We start from the raw sequence: 20,587 nt of genomic DNA, 5'->3' as shown, positions 1-20,587 counted from the left end.
ACTGCGGCCGAAAGCCGAATCTTCGGCTGCTCGAACATCCACTTGATAAAATGTTGTGAACGTATGCACTGAAGACCAGGTAGCAGCCTTACAAATCTGAGCCACGGGTACCCCATGGTGAAAAGCCCAGCAGGTTCCTGGTAGAATGACCTCTCACTCCAAAAGGGAGGAGCTTTATATTTCAGACCATAGGCCAATTGGCAAGCCCAATCGCCAATGGATGCTGCCTGCCCTTCTTGGGTCCTTTTGGTAAAACCAAAAAGGAGTCAGATCCTCGGATCTCCGCAGATCTAGACAAATAAACTGCCCGGACAACGTACAAAAAATGCAGTCGTCTCTCTTCCGCCGAACAAGGCAGAGAAAAAAGGCGGCAAAATAACGTCCCGATTTAAATGAATGGCTGATACCACTTGCTGCAAAAAGGATGGAACAGGTCGTAACACAACCCTGTCCAGAAGGATCAAGTATGATTCCCTGCACTAAAGGGCCGCCAACTCCGACACCCTTCTAAGTGATGGCCACCAGGAAGGCTAGCTTGCGTAACGGCAAGTCTAATGGAATTTCCTTGATAGGTTCAAATGGCTTCTGTAACACAGACAGCACCAAGTTCAAGTCGCAAGGACACATAGGTGACCTAATGGGGGGGAAGCAAGCGAGTTGTCCCCTGCATAAAGGTTTGGATCAGTAAATGGGAGGCTAAAGGCATTTGGAAGAATACTGATAGAGCCGAAACTTGACCTCTGATGGTACTCAATTTGATTTCCACAGCTGACTGTAGAAAAGAGAGAATTCTCCCAATCACGCATTTCTGAGGATGACATTTTTTGGCTTCTCACCCAGCAATATAAGTCTTCCAGACCTTATGATAGATCTTCCTAGTAACAGCTTTTTTAGCATTCACTAGGGTAGACCCCACTGGTCCCGAGATGCCACGGTCCTTTAACACCCTGGCTTCAATAGCCATGCCATCATATTTAGAGACTGTAAATTGGGGTGGAATATAAAACTTTGAGGCAGTAGATCAGGGTGGCGTGGAAGCGTCCATGACTCGTCTATTGTCAGTCTCACAATCTCCGGGAACCAGGGCCTTCTGGGCCAGGCTGGTGTGACTAGAATGACTGGAACTCCCTCTCTTCAAATCCTGCGCAACAAATGTGGAAGGAGAGGGATCGGAGGGAAAGCATAAACCAGGAAGTACTGGCTCCATGGAACTACCAGAGCATCTTCTCTGATTGCCAGAGGATCTCTTGTTTGGGACACAAACTGCTGTAGCTTGTTGTTGAACTTGGATGCCAGTAGGTTAACCTCTGGCCATCCTCAACATTGGCAAAATTCCTGGAACACCTCTGGGTGTAGGGACCATTCCCCTGGGCATATCTGCTGGCGGCTGAGATAATCTGCCTTCCAGTTCTCTACACCTGGGATATGGACTGCCGATAGAATCGGCACGTCCCTCAGCCGAGGCTAGTATGTGGTTCACCTCCTTCAGAGCTGAATGACTCCTTGTGGTTTATATAGGCCACTGCAGTGGTATTGTTGGACTGAACCCTGTTAGGGCAGCCCTAAAGCTCTGCTGTCCAGGACAGTAGGGCTAGATGTACTGCCCGTAATTCCAGGACATTGATGGGCAGGATCTGTTATGTCCTTGACCATTTCCCCTGAGCTGTAAACCCTTCTAGGGTCGCTCTCCAGCCTGAGAGACTGGCATCTGTAGTCAGTACTCTCCAAATTACTGGGAGGAAGGATCTTTCCTTTCGCAGGTTCCGATTTTGCAACCACTAATTAAGGCTTAATCGTCCCCGAGGAGATAAGAACATTGGATAATCCAGGGCTTATCCTCTCCTATTCCAAGCCAACAAGATGTCTTGTTGTGGAGGCTTGGACTGGAAATGGGCATAGGGCACTGTCTTGAAGGATACTATTCTCCCTAGAAGACTAATACAGAGCCAAATGGAGGGTTGTCTGGTGCACCTTATCTGACGCACCTGATCCTTCAGGGCACAGATCCTTGCGGGTGGCAAGAATACTCTTGCTTGGACCAGACCTAAATACTTTAGACTTTGAGCTGTTCTCAAGGTTGAATTTTCGGTATTTATGATCCAGCCTAAGCTTTCCAAATACCACACTGTTCATGTTATGCTCTGTTCTAGAGCCTGTAGTGAGTGATCTCTGAGCTGGAGGTCATCCAGATACCAGAGCACCAGGATCCCTTGGGCCTTTAAAAGACCCAGTACTGGTTCTAGGACCTTTGTGGCTAGAGCCACAAACTGAAAATGACATTCTACTGCAAATCGCAGGTAAAAAAAAACAGCCAGACACAAGCAAAAAAAAAGGCACACTTTGCAAACACCCACAGCTAGCCCACAAACTCCCCTGTATGGTCACCTCACACAGGTGTCCAGCCTCTAGCTAGCTTGACTGATTGTTACAATCACTGGGACACCCCACAATAATAATAAAGGGGTTTCACTTACCCATCCATGTGCAGGGCAACTTAGAAACTAAGGCCCAATTTTCACGGCGGTTTCCTGTCACTTATGGACCTTTAAGGACTGGGTAAGCTTTTCATGTTTAGGGTCCACTTCTTGGACCTGTACAGCACCCTGCAGGAATGCCCTAGCGCTGTAATGTCCAAGATTCCACTTTGCAGGGTCCAGCACCAGGAGGCCACATTACAGGCAAAACCTTGCAGGACCTTGAGTCTTCTTTGCGAGGCTCTGTACCATTTATCTAAGCATATAAAGCTTGTATCAAATGCATTTGATCGGTCAATCCTTTGATTCATTTAAGAGCAATTTGTGGGACTAGAGACCTGGAACTCAGAGAGCTCAAACAATCGTGCCATCCACCTTGCAGACACTTGTAAAAAACTGAAGTACTTCCTGTATGGGAGGGGTTATCTAGGGGATCACTTCCTGTCTAAGGACCTTTGGTCTACCAGTGTCCATTCACCTGGAGATGAAGTAACCCAGCAGGTAATGAATATTAGCCCAACTGTGTCCCATGATGTATGAAAAAGAAATGTCACTCTCTAGATGTGCAAAGCTGGAAGAGACATACCCAAAAAGACTTACAGCTGTAATTTCAGTGAAAGGTGGTTCTATAAAGTATTGGCTCAGGGGGGCTGAATACAAATGCACGCCACAATTTTCACATATTTATTTTGAAAACCATTAATACATTTTCCATCCACTTCACAATTATTTGCCACTTTGTGTTGGTCTATCACATAAAATCCCAATAAAACACATTGACGTTTTTGGTTGTAATATGACAAAATGTGGAACATTACAAGGAGCATGAATATATTTCAAGGCACAAGTCCTAAAAATTTCATAGCAAAATTACAGCTAAAAACCGGAGTTAGACTTACCGGTAACTTTTTCTAGGAGTCTTCCAGGACAGCCTTTGAGATATAGGGCTCCTCCCTCCGGGACAGGAAACACGTCAAGCCAATTAAATAAAAGGTGTGGTCCTCCAGGCCCTCCTCAGTTTTACTCCAAGAACCGCCGGGAGGCTCTGAAAGACATAACACACTAACAATCACGTTAATACACATCCTCACCACTTAGTCCAATTTAAACAACTTTGGGTGGGAAGCCAGGCTGTCCTGGAAGACTCCTAGAAAAAGAGTTACCGGTAAGTCTAACTCCGGTTTTCTCATATCGTCTTCCAGGACAGCCTTTGAGATGATAAGCAAGGAGCTCACCTTGTCAGGGCGGGACCACTGCCTGGAGGACCTTACGTCCAAAAGTCTGTTCTTTATCAGACCATAAATCCAGACGGTAATGTCTTGCAAACGTTGAGTAGCTGGACCACGTTGCTGCTTTGCAGATCTCCTCCGGAGAGGCTCCAGCCCTCTCTGCCCACGATGTGGAAACCGCCCTTGTAGAGTGTGCCTTAACTAAGGGTGCCTGCTTCCCCTCTAACTCATAGGCTTTAACTATCGCCATCCGTATCCACCTGGCGATAGACGCTTTGGACGCCTTGCAGCCCTTGCGGGCGCCCGAGAAATTAACAGAAAGTGAGTCTGACTTCCTGAAGACCCTAGTGGCTTCTAGAAAAATTAATAGACTTCTCCTGACGTCTAACAAACTTAAAGATCTCGCCTCGTCCTCGTCTGAGGTTGAGAAAAAAGTTGGCAAAATAATATCCTGTGTCCTATGAAGAGTGGACACCACTTTAGGAAGAAAACTAGGGTCAGTCTTAAGTACTACCCTGTCCTCTAAGATTAACAAAAATGGCTCTCTGACCGAGAGTGCCTGCCGATCACTGACCCTTCTAGCTGACGTGATCGCTATCAAAAACACAGTCTTTAGTACCATCCACTTAAGTGATGCTCCCTCTAATGGTTCAAATGGGTCTTGGGTCAAAGCCCTAAGAACCAAGGCCAAATCCCAGGTAGGACAGGTCTTCATTCTGACAGGCCTGGATCTAGACAGAGCCTTGAAGAAGTTCCTGACAAATGGATTCTGCTGAAGGGAGGACTGAAGGAAAACGCTTAAGGCCGCCACCTGTACCTTTAGAGTGCTGATAGATAGGCCCAGCTCTACCCCTGCTTGTAGAAAGTCCAGGACTGCCGGGACCCCGAGGCTTGCAATTCCCTGTTCTCGCAACCAGGAATTAAACCTCTTTCCTACCTTGGCGTAAATTGCCCTAGCAACTGGTTTACGGCATTCTAACAAGGTCATAATCACTCTGAGAAACCCTGTGACCTTAAGATTTGTTCCTCAGATACCAGGCCGCAAGCTTGAGCCTCTCTATCTGAGGACACCGGATCGGCCCCTGGGAAAGTAAATCCTCCCTGACTGGTAGAAACAGCGGAGGATGGACGGCCAATCTCTTTATGCTGGCAAACCAGGGTCTCCTTGTCCAAAAAGGAGCTACTAAAATGAGGTCCGTAGTCTCCGAACGGAACTTCTGCAGGACCTCCGCCACCATCCTTACGGGAGGAAAGGCATAACACAGGCCGAACAGCCATGGATTGGCAAGGGCGTCTATCCCCCTGGCCCGATCCTGTGGGTGAACTGAAAAAAAGTGCGTCACCTTCCTGTTGCCTTCTGTTGCAAATAGGTCTATTTCTGGCCTTCCCCAGCATGACACAATCTCCTCGAACACTTCCTTGTTGAGGGACCACTCGTCCTGACCCATCTTCTGGCGACTGAGAAAGTCGGCCAGTAAATTCTGAGTTCCCTTTAGGTGAATGGCTGATATTGCGGACAAGTTCTTCTCTGCCCAGCAGAAGCTTCTGTCCGCAATTACCTGGAGTGCCGGGCTTTTGGTTCCCCCTTGCTTGTCCAGGTAGGCTACTGTTGCCACATTGTCTGAGCGAACTTGCAGATCCCTGCCATGTAACTGGGACTGGAAGGTTTCTATAGCCTTCCAAACTGCCAGAAGTTCCTTCTGGTTTGAGGAACGACCTGTCTCTAGGTTCGACCAGGAACCCTGGGCTAAGCTTCCTTCTAGGTGGGCACCCCAACCCAGCGTACTGGCATTGGTCGTGACCACCACCGTAGCTTGTGGGGACCAGGGGAGACCCCTGTCTAGGTTGACCTGGGCCCGCCACCACCAAAGAGACCTCCTGACTGCCGAGGATAGGGGCATAACCTGATCCAGGCTCTCCTGCCTGCCATCCCAATAACGGAGCATGAGTCTCTGTAAAGGGCACTGATGATGCCTTGCCCAGACCACCGCTGGAAAGCATGATGTCATCAACCCCAGGACTCTCATAACCTCCCTGATCTGGGCTTCCCGACCAGATTGAAGCTGGGCTACCGCCTGCTCTAGCTTGCAGATCTTCTCCTCCGGAAGGAATACCCTCATTTCCATCGAAGAAATCCTGTATCCTAAATACAGGACCTCCTGTGAGGGGGTCAGCTGGGATTTTTCCTGGTTTATCAGCCACCCCAGTGAGCGCAGAAAAACCAAGTCCTCCTGTATGTCCCTCTGCAGCTGTTGGGCCGACTGGGCTATTAACAGTAGATCGTCCAGATATGGGATCACTGTTATAGCCTTGAGCCTTAATGGGGCCAGTGCCTCTGCCAGAACCTTTGTAAAGATTCTTGGTGAGGCTGAAAGCCCGAAGGGGAGAGCTCGAGACTGGAGGTGTAACACACCCGTGTTCAACCTCACCGCCAACCTGAGAAATCTCTGAGATTCCAGATGAATCGGGATATGCCAATATGCATCCCTGAGATCCACTGTGGCCATGTGACAGCCCTGAATCAGGAACTTGGTTACCGAGAAGATTGACCCCATCCGGAACCGCTTGTATTTTATGAATCTGTTTAGGGGGCGGAGATTCAGTATTAACCTGAACTTTCCCGAAGCTTACTTTACCACAAATACGTGGGAGTAAACCCCCAAGCCTCGCTCCTCCTGAGGCACCTGCGCCATTCCTTCTTGGTCCACCAGATCCCCCAGAAGAAGAGCCAAAGCCTCTGCTTTCTCTTGGTCCCTTGGTAACCTTGTTACTTGAAAATTTGGGAGGGGAACTGAACCAAACTCCAACCTGTAGCCGTTCCTTATTATATCTCGAATGAACGGACTTTCGGTTGAAGCTTCCCAGTGTGGGAGGAACTTCCCCAGTCTTCCTCCCACTGGGACGCAGGAGTCACTGTGTTTTAGGGGAGGGTTGAGGAGGACTGAATAAGATTCCTCCTTTGCCCCTTCCCTTGCCAATGCTTTTTGGGGCGAACCTCCCGTTCCTGTCGGTTCTGCTGCCTGGGGCTTCGAAAAAGGCGCTTCCCTTCTGGTCTCTTTTTCCTTTCTGGGAAAGCTTTCTTCCTATCCTGCGTGCGCTCTAACGCCTCTTGCAGGCCGGGCCCGAACAAATGATCCCCTGAAAAGGGTAATCCACATAACTTCAATTTTGAAGCGGTGTCTCCTGACCAGGTTTTAAGCCAAACGGCCCTTCTGGCAACGTTCACTAGTGCTGCAGATCTAGCAGCCAGTTTGACTGATTCTGCAGAGGCATCAGCTAAAAAGCCCACAGCCTTGAACAGTAGCGGAAAGGACTTCAACAGCTGCTGCCTAGAAGTACCCGCAGAAATATGCGATTGTAACTGTGTAAGCCAACACTCCAAGTTTCTGGCCACACAGGTAGCTGCTAGGGCCGGTTTAAGCCCGCTGGAAGAGGCATCCTCAGGCTCTCTTAAGCAGCACATCTCCCCTCTTATCCGTAGGATCCCTGAGTGAACCCATATCATCAAAGGCCAAATCTGTCTTCTTAGAGATCTTAGCCAAGGGAGCATCTAATTTGGGAACCTTGTTCCAGGGATGCACCGCATCCGACTCAAAAGGGAACCTCCTTTTAAGGCTACTTGAAAAAAATTGCCTTTTTTCCGGTTGTTCCCACTCCAGCAGAATCGCCTCCACTAGCGACCTATGGACGGGGAAAACCCTGTCTTTCATTACAATCGACCCTTGATACATCATGTCGTGTTTTGAAAGCTGGACCTGTTGATCTCCAAAGTGTCATATATAGCCTTGAGGAGGTCACCCACCTCATCCAAAGACAGCTTGTATCTGGCAGATCTAATGGCCTCTTCCTCCCCCTCAGATTCAGAAGTAGACTCTGTCCTAGAGGAGGCTAATGACCTGGGTAACCTCTCCCTATCCACCTGACTTGGTTCGGATAAGGAAGGCAAACTCACAGCCCTGGGTAAAGAGACAGAGGGACCCTGCACCCTATCCATCATGCTTTTAAATGACTGGAAAGTGGATGCAATTTCATCCTTTACGGATGTTAAAACATTGTGACAAGCTGCCACCGAGTCCTCTTTCACCAGGCTACTGACACAATCCGGGCAAGCGGCTTCCCCCAACCGGTGCCTAACTTAGCCCACACACGGCACATTTCCTTCTGGGCAAAGGTATCTGGGCTCTGTCCTGTTTAACCTACCAACAAAGAAAAACAGGGTCCCATTAAAATACCACCCCTGACCACACCACTGTGCTTCTAGGGTCCGCCTAGGAAGTGCCCCCCTTCACCAGCAGGTTCTCCACCCCGGGAAGGTACTATAGGTCAGAGTGACCCCCCACCCCCCAGTGTAAGTCCTGGTCTGCCCTCACCAAGCTTACCTGAGAGGTACTGGAGCCTGTTGAACCAGAGTCCACCTGCACAACTGCACTCTCCATGGTTCCTGTGTCTCACTCAGTCTCTCTGAGCCTTCACACCGCTCCAGGCAACCCTGTAGTCACACCGCCGCGCCCAAAGGACTGGAACAGGTCCTGCGGCGCCCCCTGATGACGCGAATCCGGCGGAAGTGCATCTCTCCCACTTCCGTACGCCAGAACGCAAAGTCTCCGCCCCGACGCCGTGCGTTCCTTACGAACGCACCGCTCACAGTACCCGGACGCCGGTCGGTGGAACGAACGTCTCCCGCCGCCATCCGACCGACAGGTACTAGCGGTTAGCGCTCCGAGGGGGAGATTGCCGCGCATCGGGGTCCCGTTCTCTCCGAACGTTTTAAATGGCAGCGGGGACTGAAAGCTACCCTCTCCTCCCTTCGTACGGACCGAGGGGTGCTAAGGGTCAGGTCCATCAAGGTGCTCTCCCCAGGCAAAACCCCTGAGAAGGAGCTCCCCTTACCAGTTCCAAACGTGCTCCTTCCCGTCCGGCAGGAAACACAAAAACTGAGGAGGGCCTGGAGGACCACACCTTTTATTTAATTGGCTTGACGTGTTTCCTGTCCCGGAGGGAGGAGCCCTATATCTCAAAGGCTGTCCTGGAAGACGATATGAGAAAAACCTTTTCTGCCTTGTGCTATGTACAAAAAGGTTATCCATAATCCTGATCATCTTAGTTCTGAATCACTCAACCTACCAATCAACTTACTTGAAAAGTAAAGTTAAAAAAGAAAAAGTGAAGTAAACGAATAAAGGATACTTTGCATGTTTGTAATTGCATTTGTAGTGTTCCCTTAGATTCAGTTAGTGACGTTTCCCTTTAACCACTTTCTGCACAGGCCAATTCTGACATTTCTTACATATATGTTAAAAGCTGTTTTTTTGTTTTGTTTTTTTAAGCTAAAAAATTACAAGCATGATATTTTCTGAAAGCAGAGGCACTAAAGAGAATAAAATACTAGTTGTTGCCATTTTCTATGTCCACTAGTACCACTCACGTTGCCAGCCTTTTGTTGCCCGGTTCCAACCTTTTTGATATGTGTGGCTGCCATCAATTTAAAAATGTCCATATTTTCCTCTCAAAAATTTTACATTTTCTCATATTAAACATTTGATATGTTTTCTATTTTCTATTGTGAATAACATTTGGGTTGATGTGATTTGCAAATAATAATGTCTCCTTTGCAATAAAGAGCCTGCCTGTTCACAGTTTTGTGATAGCTAAAAGTTTATTATGCTCTAAAGAATAAAATCACTTTTACAAAAAAAAAAAAAAAAAATTATAATAATAAATAATAAAAAATGCACATTTTTTTTTTGCAAATAAAATGCATTTTTTTTTTGTTAGGGTCCTGAAAAGCATTGCGCCCAGGATCCGTAGATTGTTGTTGTAGTCACAGTCCTGCCTGTAGCTGTCTGTCCATACCTCTGATATGGGCAGGCAGTTACACAATGACAAGAAGCTCAATGAACTACCCAGAGTGCTCAACAGAGCACAGATAGTTCACTGAGAACTACAAGCTGACAGCCGCAAACTTGTAGTTTCCACACTCACAGAACACTGTAAATGAATGATCTTTTATTCTCTATTGTGACAGAAGAAGACTTTTGGATGATGGCCTTGTGTCAAATAGGGCAGCAAAGAAGCCACTTCTCTCCAGACATCAGGGCCAGACTGATATTCTGCAAAAGGTACAAGGATTGGACTGCTGAGGACTGGGGTAAAGTGATTTTTTCTGATGAATCCCCTTTTCGATTGTTTGGGGCAACCGGAGAAAACCTTGTCCGGAGAAGAAAAGGTGAGCGCTACCATCAGTCCTTTGTCATGCCAACAGTAAAGCATCCTGAGACCATTCATGTGTGGGGTTGCTTCTCAGCCAAGGGAGTGGACTCACTCACAATTTTGTCAAAGAACATCGCCATGAATAAAGAATGGTACAAAAACATCCCCCCGAGAGCAACTTCTCCCAAACATCCAAGAACAGTTTGGTGACGAACAATTCCTTTTCCAACATGATGGAGCGCCTTGCCATAAGGCAAAAGTGATAACTACGTGGCTTGGGGAACAAAATGTGGAAAATGTTGGTGCATGGCCCCGGGAACTGCCCAGACCTTAATCCCCATGAAAACTTGTGGTCAATCCTCAAGAGGAAGATGAACAAAAAAAAAAAAAGGAAAAAAAAACAAAAACACAAATTCTTACAAACTCCAAGCATTGATTACCGTATATACTCGAGTATAGGTCGATCCGAATATAAGCCAAGGCCCCTAATTTACCACAAAAAAAATGGGAAAACTTATTGACTCGTGTATAAGCCGAGGGTGAGACATGCCTGTCCATCCCTGTGTGTCCGTCCATCCCTGTGTGTCCGTCCATCCCTGTGTCCTGTGCCTCTTTGTCCTTCTGCAGCGATCTGCATGTAAAAACATGCCAGGATCACCGCACCTCTTCTCGTCTGTGACAGACGGCGGCCATTCCACTGTTCAAAAGCCGCGCCTCCGTCTGTGATAGGCGGAACACTCAATTTCCCAGCAGTCAGTGTTCCGCCTATCACGGAACATCCTCTCATCCTCGTCCGTAGTATGAGGATGAGCGGATGTCCGTGATAGGCGGACCACTGACTGCTGGGAAATTGAGTGTTCCGCCTATCACAGACAGGGAGGCGCGGCTTTTGAATAGTGGAATGGCCGCCGTCTGTCTGCACGACACGCTGATCGGGTAGACAGATGGCGGTGACGCGAGTATAAGCCGAGGGGGGCACTTTCAGCCTAAAAAAAGGGGCTGAAAATCTCGGCTTATACTCGAGTATATACGGTATGCATGAATGGGCTGCCATCAGTCAGAATATGGACCAAAAGGTGATTGACGGCATGCCATAGTCTTGAAAAAGAAGGGTCAACACTGCAAATATTGACTCTTTCCATAAACTTCATGTCATTTTCAATAAAAGCATTTAACACTTATGAAATGCTTGTAATTATACTTCAGTATTCCATAGTAACGTCTGACAAAAAGATCTAAAAACACTGAAGCAGCAGACTGAAAATTTATATTTTTGTCATTCTCAAAACTTTTGGCCACGGCTGTACAAATTCGTCAATGCTAAATCTACTCCCACACGGTTTTTTATTTTTATTTTATTTTGACAGCAAACAGAGGGTAGAGGTGAAGATCTCCCGCTCACTGTAAAAAAACGGCGCGGGGGGGGGGATGCAATTTTTAACATGAATATGGCTGTAACATGTTTCAAAGGCCTCTTGCACATGAAACTCCTGTTTGAGCATCTACTTGTTGAGACTTTTTTTTGTATGTATTTGCGAGGTGTATACATTTGCGCAGTTTTGTGAAAATGCGTTCTCATTCTAAACAATATGTTAATGGGCATTTGCACGCATGACGTGTAATTTACTGACCAAAAAAAAAAAAAAAAAATGTAGTTTTTCTATTTATTTTTACTCAAGAATGCATGCTGCTTGTTTACGTACCTGTGTGTATAGGCACATTACAATTAATGGGCTGTATTTTAGCTCAAAAAAAACTAAAAAAAAAAAAAAAGCTGTCCTGGGCAAGATGTGAGATGAACGTATCAATTCTTTTAAGGGAATTTGCCAAGGTCGGAGTAGCTGTGCAAAGCGACCAGATTCTAAAGTCAGCTTGTTCATTGAAGCTTTGAAAATGAAAGCTAGAAGTTGATTGGCTGCCATGAACAGCTGCTCCAGTTTTGATAAATCCCCTCTGTGTGTGTTATTAGTAGGAGGAGTTTAGGGAGTTGTCAAGTAGAAAATGATTGGATGACAAGACGCTTCGTAGGCCACATTCACACCTGTGCATTTCAGGAAAACGCCAAAATACACATCAGGATTGTGGTGCCAATATTCTTTACTGGCACCCAAAGTCGGATAGTGGGCATGCGTTGGGTTGCGCTAAGACACGCGGTACAAACAACACAGAAAGCTCACCGCCCAATAAAAAGGTACAGGAGCCACTTTGGGGCATGTAGTGGAGCCCAAACAAGTGAAAGGGCTTCCTATGCTGATGCACACAAGCATAACACATAAGTGTGAATGGGATCTGAGTTCCAAGAGTAAAATCTTCCCTTGTGTAGTTAATCAAGTGCCTGGAGAGACTGCTGCTGGGTGCCGCCATTTTGGATGTGATGTCAGCGGCCCCACCCCGCTCAGAGCTCTCACCTAAGTGACATTCTATAACAGGGATATGCAATTAGTGGACCTCCAGTTGTTGCAAAACTACAAGTCCCATCATGCCTCTGCCTCTGGGTGTCATGCTTGTGGCTGTCAGAGTCTTGCTATGCCTCATGGGACTTGTAGTTCTGCAACAGCTGGAGGTCAGCTAATTGCATATCTATAATGATCTATAATGTTACCCTCACTCCTTCCCATTACAATGTTATGTAGTGCGGGAGGAGGAGCTGGGCCAGCACAGCCAATATTTAGACACTCCCAGAAGAGGAGGGGCTATGATGTGCAAGGAGGAAGTGGACTGTGCTGGGAAATGACTCTTCCTGAAAAAGTCACATTATAAAGGAATACATTAATCGTGCTGTTTGGCTGGTGACAGGTTCTCTTTATTAGGTGGCAATCAGTATGCACACTCCATTGAAGGAAATAAGAGCCTGCATTGTGTGACCATGGAAGGTGACCCTCTACTACAATCCCTGATATAGTGCAATGACCCCCATGTACTGTGTGAATGTCACCCAGCTACAAGTCCTGTCACCACCCACCCCTCCTCCTTCTCTTTACCTGCTACTGCAGCCCCGACACCCTGTGCACCCAGCACACTCCGCACCAGCAGCCTGCACCCTGCCAGAGCCATGCCACACCGCTTTCCGTACACTGCACTACTTCCGTACAGCGTGCACCCGCAAACACCGACCCCCGGAAACACGGCGCGGACCGGAAGTTCCGCTTACAAAGGAAATGTCAGGGAACATGTCTTACTGGAGAAGCTGCTGACAGCTCCCTGAGATAATAGTGTGCTGAGACCGGCATGGAGGAGTTTATTAAAACCCATCTAGAGCTCCTGAAGGAGGAAAGGGAAGCTGAAATCGAAGAGGCCAGGTATGAGAGGAATGTCTTTTCCTGTGCACACCATACTCCAGTATGGAACTGCTCGTCAGGGGGGAGGGGGGCAGCTATGTACTGAGCCCAGTATTCAATACTAAGAGAGAACGAATTCCCAAAGCATTGTTTGTTTTCATTTCAGATAGAGAAGTAAATGGTGAAATGGCCTGCCAGGTGTTTTTTTGTCACATTGGGGAGATTTCCTCACATTCCCTGCCCTGCAAAAGCAGCACGAAGTGACATGAAATCTCTTCCAATGAGGGAAATCCTCTCCAGGATTACACAGAGATGGGGGCTGTTGCACTGTGGTGCCATTCATTTGTAAATCAAAACTAAAGTGTAAAAAGGAAAAAAAACAGAGTGCAGGCTCCCTAATGCAGAAGAGACGTGAATTATCCCACTGGCAGCGTTCTGTACGAGTGTACACTGAGCTGTGCATGCGCACTTTAATGGCGCTCCAGTGCACCTTATCAACGAAGGTAGGGCTGCAACTTATGTTTATTTTCATAATCAATTAGTTGGCCGATTTATTGCTTTGATTAATGTAAAATCATAAAATCATAAAAAAAAGTAGTATGTCATTTTTTATTGTTTATTTAAATTAATAATGAAAATTATGGGGCACTATTCCTTCCGGGAACACCAATGATGGGGCACTATTTGACTCCCCCTCCCCCTCCAAGGGACACCAATGGGGCACTATCCCCCCCTCCAAGGGACACCAATGGGGCACTACCCCCCCCCTCCAAGGGACACCAATGGGGCACTATCCCCCCCCTCCAAGGACACCAATGGGGCACTATCCCCCCCCCCCTCCAAAGGACACCAATGGGGCACTATCCCCCCCCCTCCCAGGGACACCAATGGGGCACTCCCCATGCAACACCAATGGGCACTCCCCATGCAACACCAATGGGGCATCCCCATGCAACACCAATGGGGCACTCCCCATGCAACACCAATGGGGCACTCCCCATGCAACACCAATGGGGCACTCCCCATGCAACACCAATGGGGCACTCCCCATGCAACACCAATGGGGCACTCCCCATGCAACACCAATGGGGCACTCCAGTTCCCCCCATGCAACACCAATGGGGCACTCCAGTTCCCCCCATGCAACACCAATGGGGCACTCCCCTTCCCCCCCCCATGCAACACCAATGGGGCACTCCCCTCCCCCCCCCCCCCATGCAACACCAATGGGGCACTCCCCTTCCCCCCCATGCAACACCAATGGGGCACTCCCCTTCCCCCCCATGCAACACCAATGGGGCACTCCCCTTCCCCCCCCCATGCAACACCAATGGGGCACTCCCCTTCCCCCCCCCCCCATGCAACACCAATGGGGCACTCCCCTTCCCCCCCATGCAACACCAATGGGGCACTCCCCCCCCCCCCCCATGCAACACCAATGGGGCACTCCCCCCCCCCCCATGCAACACCAATGGGGCACTCCCCCCCCCCCCCCCATGCAACACCAATGGGGCACTCCCCTTCCCCCCCATGCAACACCAATGGGGCACTCCCCTTCCCCCCATGCAACACCAATGGGGCACTCCCCTTCCCCCCCATGCAACACCAATGGGGCACTCCCCTCCCCCCCCATGCAACACCAATGGGGCACTCCCCTCCCCCCCCATGCAACACCAATGGGGCACTCCCCTCCCCCCCCATGCAACACCAATGGGGCACTCCCCCCCATGCAACACCAATGGGGCACTCCCCCCCCATGCACACCAATGGGGCACTCCCCCCCCCATGCAACACCAATGGGGCAACTCCCCCCCATGCAACACCAATGGGGCACTCCCCCCCCATGCAACACCAATGGGCACTCCCCCCCCTGCAACACCAATGGGGCACTCCCCCCCCCATGCAACACCAATGGGGCACTCCCCCCCCCCCCCCCCCCCCATGCAACACCAATGGGGCACTCCCCCCCCCCCCCCCCATGCAACACCAATGGGGCACTCCCCCCCCCCATGCAACACCAATGGGGCACTCCCCCCCCCATGCAACACCAGTGGGGCACTCCCCCCCCCATGCAACACCAATGGGGCACTCCCCCCCCCCCCCCCATGCAACACCAATGGGGCACTCCCCTCCCCCCCCCATGCAACACCAATGGGGCACTCCCCTCCCCCCCCCATGCAACACCAATGGGGCACTCCCCTCCCCCCCCCATGCAACACCAATGGGGCACTCCCCTCCCCCCATGCAACACCAATGGGGCACTCCCCTCCCCCCATGCAACACCAATGGGGCACTCCCCTCCCCCCCCATGCAACACCAATGGGGCACTCCCCCCTCCCCCCCCCATGCAACACCAATGGGGCACTCCCCCCTCTCCCCCCCAGCAACACCAATGGGGCACTCCCCCCTCTCCCCCCCAGAAACACCAATGGGGCATTCCCCCCTCTCCCCCCCAGCAACACCAATGGGGCATTCCCCCCTCTCCCCCCCAGCAACACCAATGGGGCATTCCCCCCTCTCCCCCCAGCAACACCAATGGGGCATTCCCCCCTCTCCCCCCAGCAACACCAATGGGGCATTCCCCCCTCCCCCCTCCCCCACCCAGCAACACCAATGGGGCATTCCCCCCACCCAGCAACACCAATGGGGCATTCCCCCCTCCCCCCACCCAGCAACACCAATGGGGCATTCCCCCCTCTCCCCCCAGCAACACCAATGGGGCATTCCCCCCTCTCCCCCCCAGCAACACCAATGGGGCATTCCCCCCTCTCCCCCCAGCAACACCAATGGGGCATTCCCCCCTCCCCCCTCCCCCCACCCAGCAACACCAATGGGGCATTCCCCCCACCCAGCAACACCAATGGGGCCCATTCCCCCCTCCCCCCACCCAGCAACACCAATGGGGCATTCCCCCACCCAGCAACACGAATGGGGCATTCCCCCCTCCCCCCCCAGCAACACCAATGGGGCATTCCCCCCTCTCCCCCCCCAGCAACACCAATGGGGCATTCCCCCCTCTCCCCCCCCCAGCAACACCAATGGGGCATTCCCCCCTCTCCCCCCCCAGCAACACCAATGGGGCATTCCCCCCTCCAGCAACACCAATGGGGCATTCCCCCTCCAGCAACACCAATGGGGCATTCCCCCCTCTCCCCCCCCCCCAGCAACACCAATGGGGCATTCCCCCTCTCCCCCCCAGCAACACCAATGGGGCATTCCCCCCTCTCCCCCGCAACACCAATGGGGCATTCCCCCCCTCCCCCCCAGCAACACCAATGGGGCATTCCCCCCTCCCCCCCAGCAACACCAATGGGGCATTCCCCCTCTCCCCCCCCAGCAACACCAATGGGGCATTCCCCCCTCTCCCCCCCCCAGCAACACCAATGGGGCATTCCCCCCTCTCCCCCCAGCAACACCAATGGGGCAACCCCCCCTCCAGCAACACCAATGGGGCAACCCCCCCCCTCCAGCAACACCAATGGGGCATTCCTCCCCCCCCCAGCCCCCAGCAACACCAATGGGGCATTCTCCCCCCCCCCCAGCAACACCAATGGGGCATTCTCCCCCCCCCCCCCCAGCAACACCTTTGGGGCATTCTCCCCCCCCCCCAGCAACACCAATGGGGCATTCTCCCCCCCCCCCAGCAACACCAATGGGGCATTCTCCCCCCCCCCCCAGCAACACCAATGGGGCATTCTCCCCCCCCCCCCCCCCAGCAACACCAATGGGGCATTCTCCCCCCCCCAGCAACACCAATTGGGCATTCTCCCCCCCCCCCCCAGCAACACCAATGGGGCATTCTCCCCCCCCCAGCAACACCAATGGGGCATTCTCCCCCCCCCCAGCAACACCAATGGGGCATTCTCCCCCCCCCCCAGCAACACCAATGGGGCATTCCTCCCCCCCCCCAGCAACACCAATGGGGCATTCTCCCCCCCCCCCCCCCAGCAACACCAATGGGGCATTCCCCCCCCCCCCAGCAACACCAATGGGGCATCCCCCCCCCCCCAGCAACACCAATGGAGCATTCCCCCCCCCCCCAGCAACACCAATGGGGCATTCTCCCCCCCCCCCCCAGCAACACCAATGGGGCATTCTCCCCCCCCCCCCCCCAGCAACACCAATGGGGCATTCTCCCCCCCCCCCCCCCAGCAACACCAATGGGGCATTCTCCCCCCCCCCAGCAACACCAATGGGGCATTCTCCCCCCCCCCCCAGCAAACACCAATGGGGCATTCTCCCCCCCCCCCCCCAGCAACACCAATGGGGCATTCTCCCCCCCCCCCCAGCAACACCAATGGGGCATTCTCCCCCCCCCCCCCCCAGCAACACCAATGGGGCATTCTCCCCCCCCCCCAGCAACACCAATGGGGCATTCTCCCCCCCCCCCCCAGCAACACCAATGGGGCATTCTCCCCCCCCAGCAACACCAATGGGGCATTCTCCCCCCCCCCCAGCAACACCAATGGGGCATTCTCCCCCCCCCAGCAACACCAATGGGGCATTCTCCCCCCCCCCCCCCCCCAGCAACACCAATGGGGCATCCCCCCCCCCCAGCAACACCAATGGGGCATCCCCCCCCCCCCAGCAACACCAATGGGGCATTCCCCCCCCCCAGCAACACCAATGGGGCATTCTCCCCCCCCCCCAGCAACACCAATGGGGCATTCTCCCCCCCCCCCCCCAGCAACACCAATGGGCATTCTCCCCCCCCCCCCAGCAACACCAATGGGGCATTCTCCCCCCCCCAGCAACACCAATGGGGCATTCTCCCCCCCCCCCCAGCAACACCAATGGGGCATTCTCCCCCCCCCCCCCCAGCAACACCAATGGGGCATTCTCCCCCCCCCCCCCCCCAGCAACACCAATGGGGCATTCTCCCCCCCCCCCCCCCAGCAACACCAATGGGGCATTCTCTCCCCCCCCCCCCCCAGCAACACCAATGGGGCATTCTCCCCCCCCCCAGCAACACCAATGGGGCATTCTCCCCCCCCCCAGCAACACCAATGGGGCATTCTCCCCCCCCCAGCAACACCAATGGGGCATTCCCCCCTCCCCCCAGCAACACCAATGGGGCATTCCCCCCTCCCCCCCAGCAACACCAATGGGGCATTCCCCCCTCCCCCCCAGCAACACCAATGGGGCATTCCCCCCTCCCCCCCCAGCAACACCAATGGGGCATTCCCCCCTCCCCCCCAGCAACACCAATGGGGCATTCCCCCCTCCCCCCCAGCAACACCAATGGGGCATTCCCCCCTCCCCCCCCAGCAACACCAATGGGGCATTCCCCCCTCCCCCCCCAGCAACACCAATGGGGCATTCCCCCCTCCCCCCCAGCAACACCAATGGGGCATTCCCCCTCCCCCCCAGCAACACCAATGGGGCATTCCCCCCTCCCCCCCCCAGCAACACCAATGGGGCATTCCCCCTCCCCCCAGCAACACCAATGGGGCATTCCCCCTCCCCCCCAGCAACACCAATGGGGCATTCCCCCTCCCCCCCAGCAACACCAATGGGCATTCCCCCTCCCCCCCAGCAACACCAATGGGGCATTCCCCCTCCCCCCCAGCAACACCAATGGGGCATTCCCCCCCCCCCCAGCAACACCAATGGGGCATTCCCCCCCAGCAACACCAATGGGGCATTCCCCCCCCCCCCCCCAGCAACACCAATGGGGCATTCCCCCTCTCCCCCCCCCCCCAGCAACACCAATGGGGCATTCCCCCCTCTCCCCCCCAGCAACACCAATGGGGCATTCCCCCCCTCTCCCCCAGCAACACCAATGGGGCATTCCCCCCTCCCCCCCCAGCAACACCAATGGGGCATTCCCCCCTCTCCCCCCCAGCAACACCAATGGGGCATTCCCCCCTCCCCCCCAGCAACACCAATGGGGCATTCCCCCCTCCCCCCCCAGCAACACCAATGGGGCATTCCCCCCTCCCCCCCAGCAACACCAATGGGGCATTCCCCCCTCCCCCCCCCCAGCAACACCAATGGGGCATTCTCCCCCCCCCAGCAACACCAATGGGGCATTCCCCCCCCCCCAGCAACACCAATGGGGCATTCCCCCCCCCAGCAACACCAATGGGGCATTCCCCCCTCCCCCCCCAGCAACACCAATGGGGCATTCCCCCCCCCCCCAGCAACACCAATGGGGCATTCCCCCCCCAGCAACACCAATGGGGCATTCCCCCCTCTCCCCCCCAGCAACACCAATGGGGCATTCCCCCCTCTCCCCCCCCCCAGCAACACCAATGGGGCATTCCCCCCTCTCCCCCCAGCAACACCAATGGGGCATCCCCCTCCCCCCCCAGCAACACCAATGGGGCATTCCCCCCCCCCAGCAACACCAATGGGGCATTCTCCCCCCCCAGCTACACCAATGGGGCATTCTCCCCCCCCCAGCAACACCAATGGGGCATTCTCCCCCCCCCCCAGCAACACCAATGGGGCATTCTCCCCCCCCAGCAACACCAATGGGGCATTCCCCCTCCCCCCCAGCAACACGAATGGGGCATTCTCCCCCTCCCCCCCCAGCAACACCAATGGGGCATTCCCCCCTCCCCCCCAGCAACACCAATGGGGCATTCCCCCCTCAGCAACACCAATGGGGCATTCCCCCCTCCCCCCCAGCAACACCAATGGGGCATTCCCCCCTCCCCCCCAGCAACACCAATGGGGCATTCCCCCCTCCCCCCCAGCAACACCAATGGGGCATTCCCCCCCCCCAGCAACACCAATGGGGCATTCCATTCCCCCCCCAGCAACACCAATGGGGCATTCCCCCCCCCCCCCCCCCCCAGCAACACCAATGGGGCATTTCCCCCCCCCCCCCCCAGCAACACCAATGGGGCATTCCCCCCCCAGCAACACCAATGGGGCATTCCCCCCTCCCCCCCCAGCAACACCAATGGGGCATTCCCCCCTCCCCCCCCCAGCAACACCAATGGGGCATTCCCCCCTCCCCCCCCAGCAACACCAATGGGGCATTCCCCCCTCCCCCCCCCAGCAACACCAATGGGGCATTCCCCCTCCCCCCAGCAACACAATGGGGCATTCCCCCCCCCCAGCAACACCAATGGGGCATTTCCACTATTCCACCCACCCCCCAGAACATCAATGATGGGGCACTGAAACCACCACCCCCCACCCGAAATACTTCTGATCAAGTCAAGTGGCACTTATCACAATGTATGTACTACTAGTAATGTATACAGCGGCAGCGCTGCTACCATATATCACGGCTGCTTCCGCCTCTCTCTTTCTCTCATTCCCTCGAGGCAGCAGCGGGCAGGGCTGAGGAGAGGAGAGGCACGGAAGCCGCCGCCTTGTACACAGAGGATTCTAACAGAATGGCAGGGAGGAAGGTGAAGACCAACTAATCGATAATGAAAAT

At 53.4% G+C, this 20,587-nt stretch overlaps 2 protein-coding genes across 4 annotated transcripts in view; one reads left to right on the top strand and one right to left on the bottom strand.

Moving 5' to 3' along the window:
* The window catches only part of MRPL21 (mitochondrial ribosomal protein L21), a 40,463-nt gene extending 27,404 nt beyond the window's left edge, over positions 1-13,059 (bottom strand). The window contains exon 1 of one of the 2 annotated variants that reach the window (XM_077460788.1): positions 12,895-13,059. In XM_077460788.1, the coding sequence (XP_077316914.1) occupies positions 12,895-12,967 (73 nt within the window). In that variant the 5' untranslated portion in view covers positions 12,968-13,059. The remainder of the gene's footprint in view (positions 1-12,894) is intronic. The other variant, XM_077460789.1, reaches the window with a different exon arrangement.
* Positions 13,060-13,064: 5 nt separating this feature from the next.
* IGHMBP2 (immunoglobulin mu DNA binding protein 2) overlaps positions 13,065-20,587 on the top strand; it is a 102,407-nt gene continuing 94,884 nt past the window's right edge. For both annotated transcript variants that reach the window (XM_077460787.1, XM_077460786.1), the window contains exon 1: positions 13,065-13,212. In XM_077460787.1, coding sequence (XP_077316913.1) covers positions 13,142-13,212 — 71 coding nt within the window. In that variant the 5' untranslated portion in view covers positions 13,065-13,141. The remainder of the gene's footprint in view (positions 13,213-20,587) is intronic.

This window comes from Lithobates pipiens, unplaced genomic scaffold, assembly GCF_037356315.1.
Source record: "Lithobates pipiens isolate NorthernLeopardFrog02 unplaced genomic scaffold, aLitPip1_a1.2 Scaffold_10, whole genome shotgun sequence".
Lineage (NCBI taxonomy): Eukaryota > Metazoa > Chordata > Amphibia > Anura > Ranidae > Lithobates > Lithobates pipiens.
The sequence above is the reverse complement of the archived record's forward strand: the minus strand, read 5'-3'. Positions and strand labels throughout refer to the sequence as shown.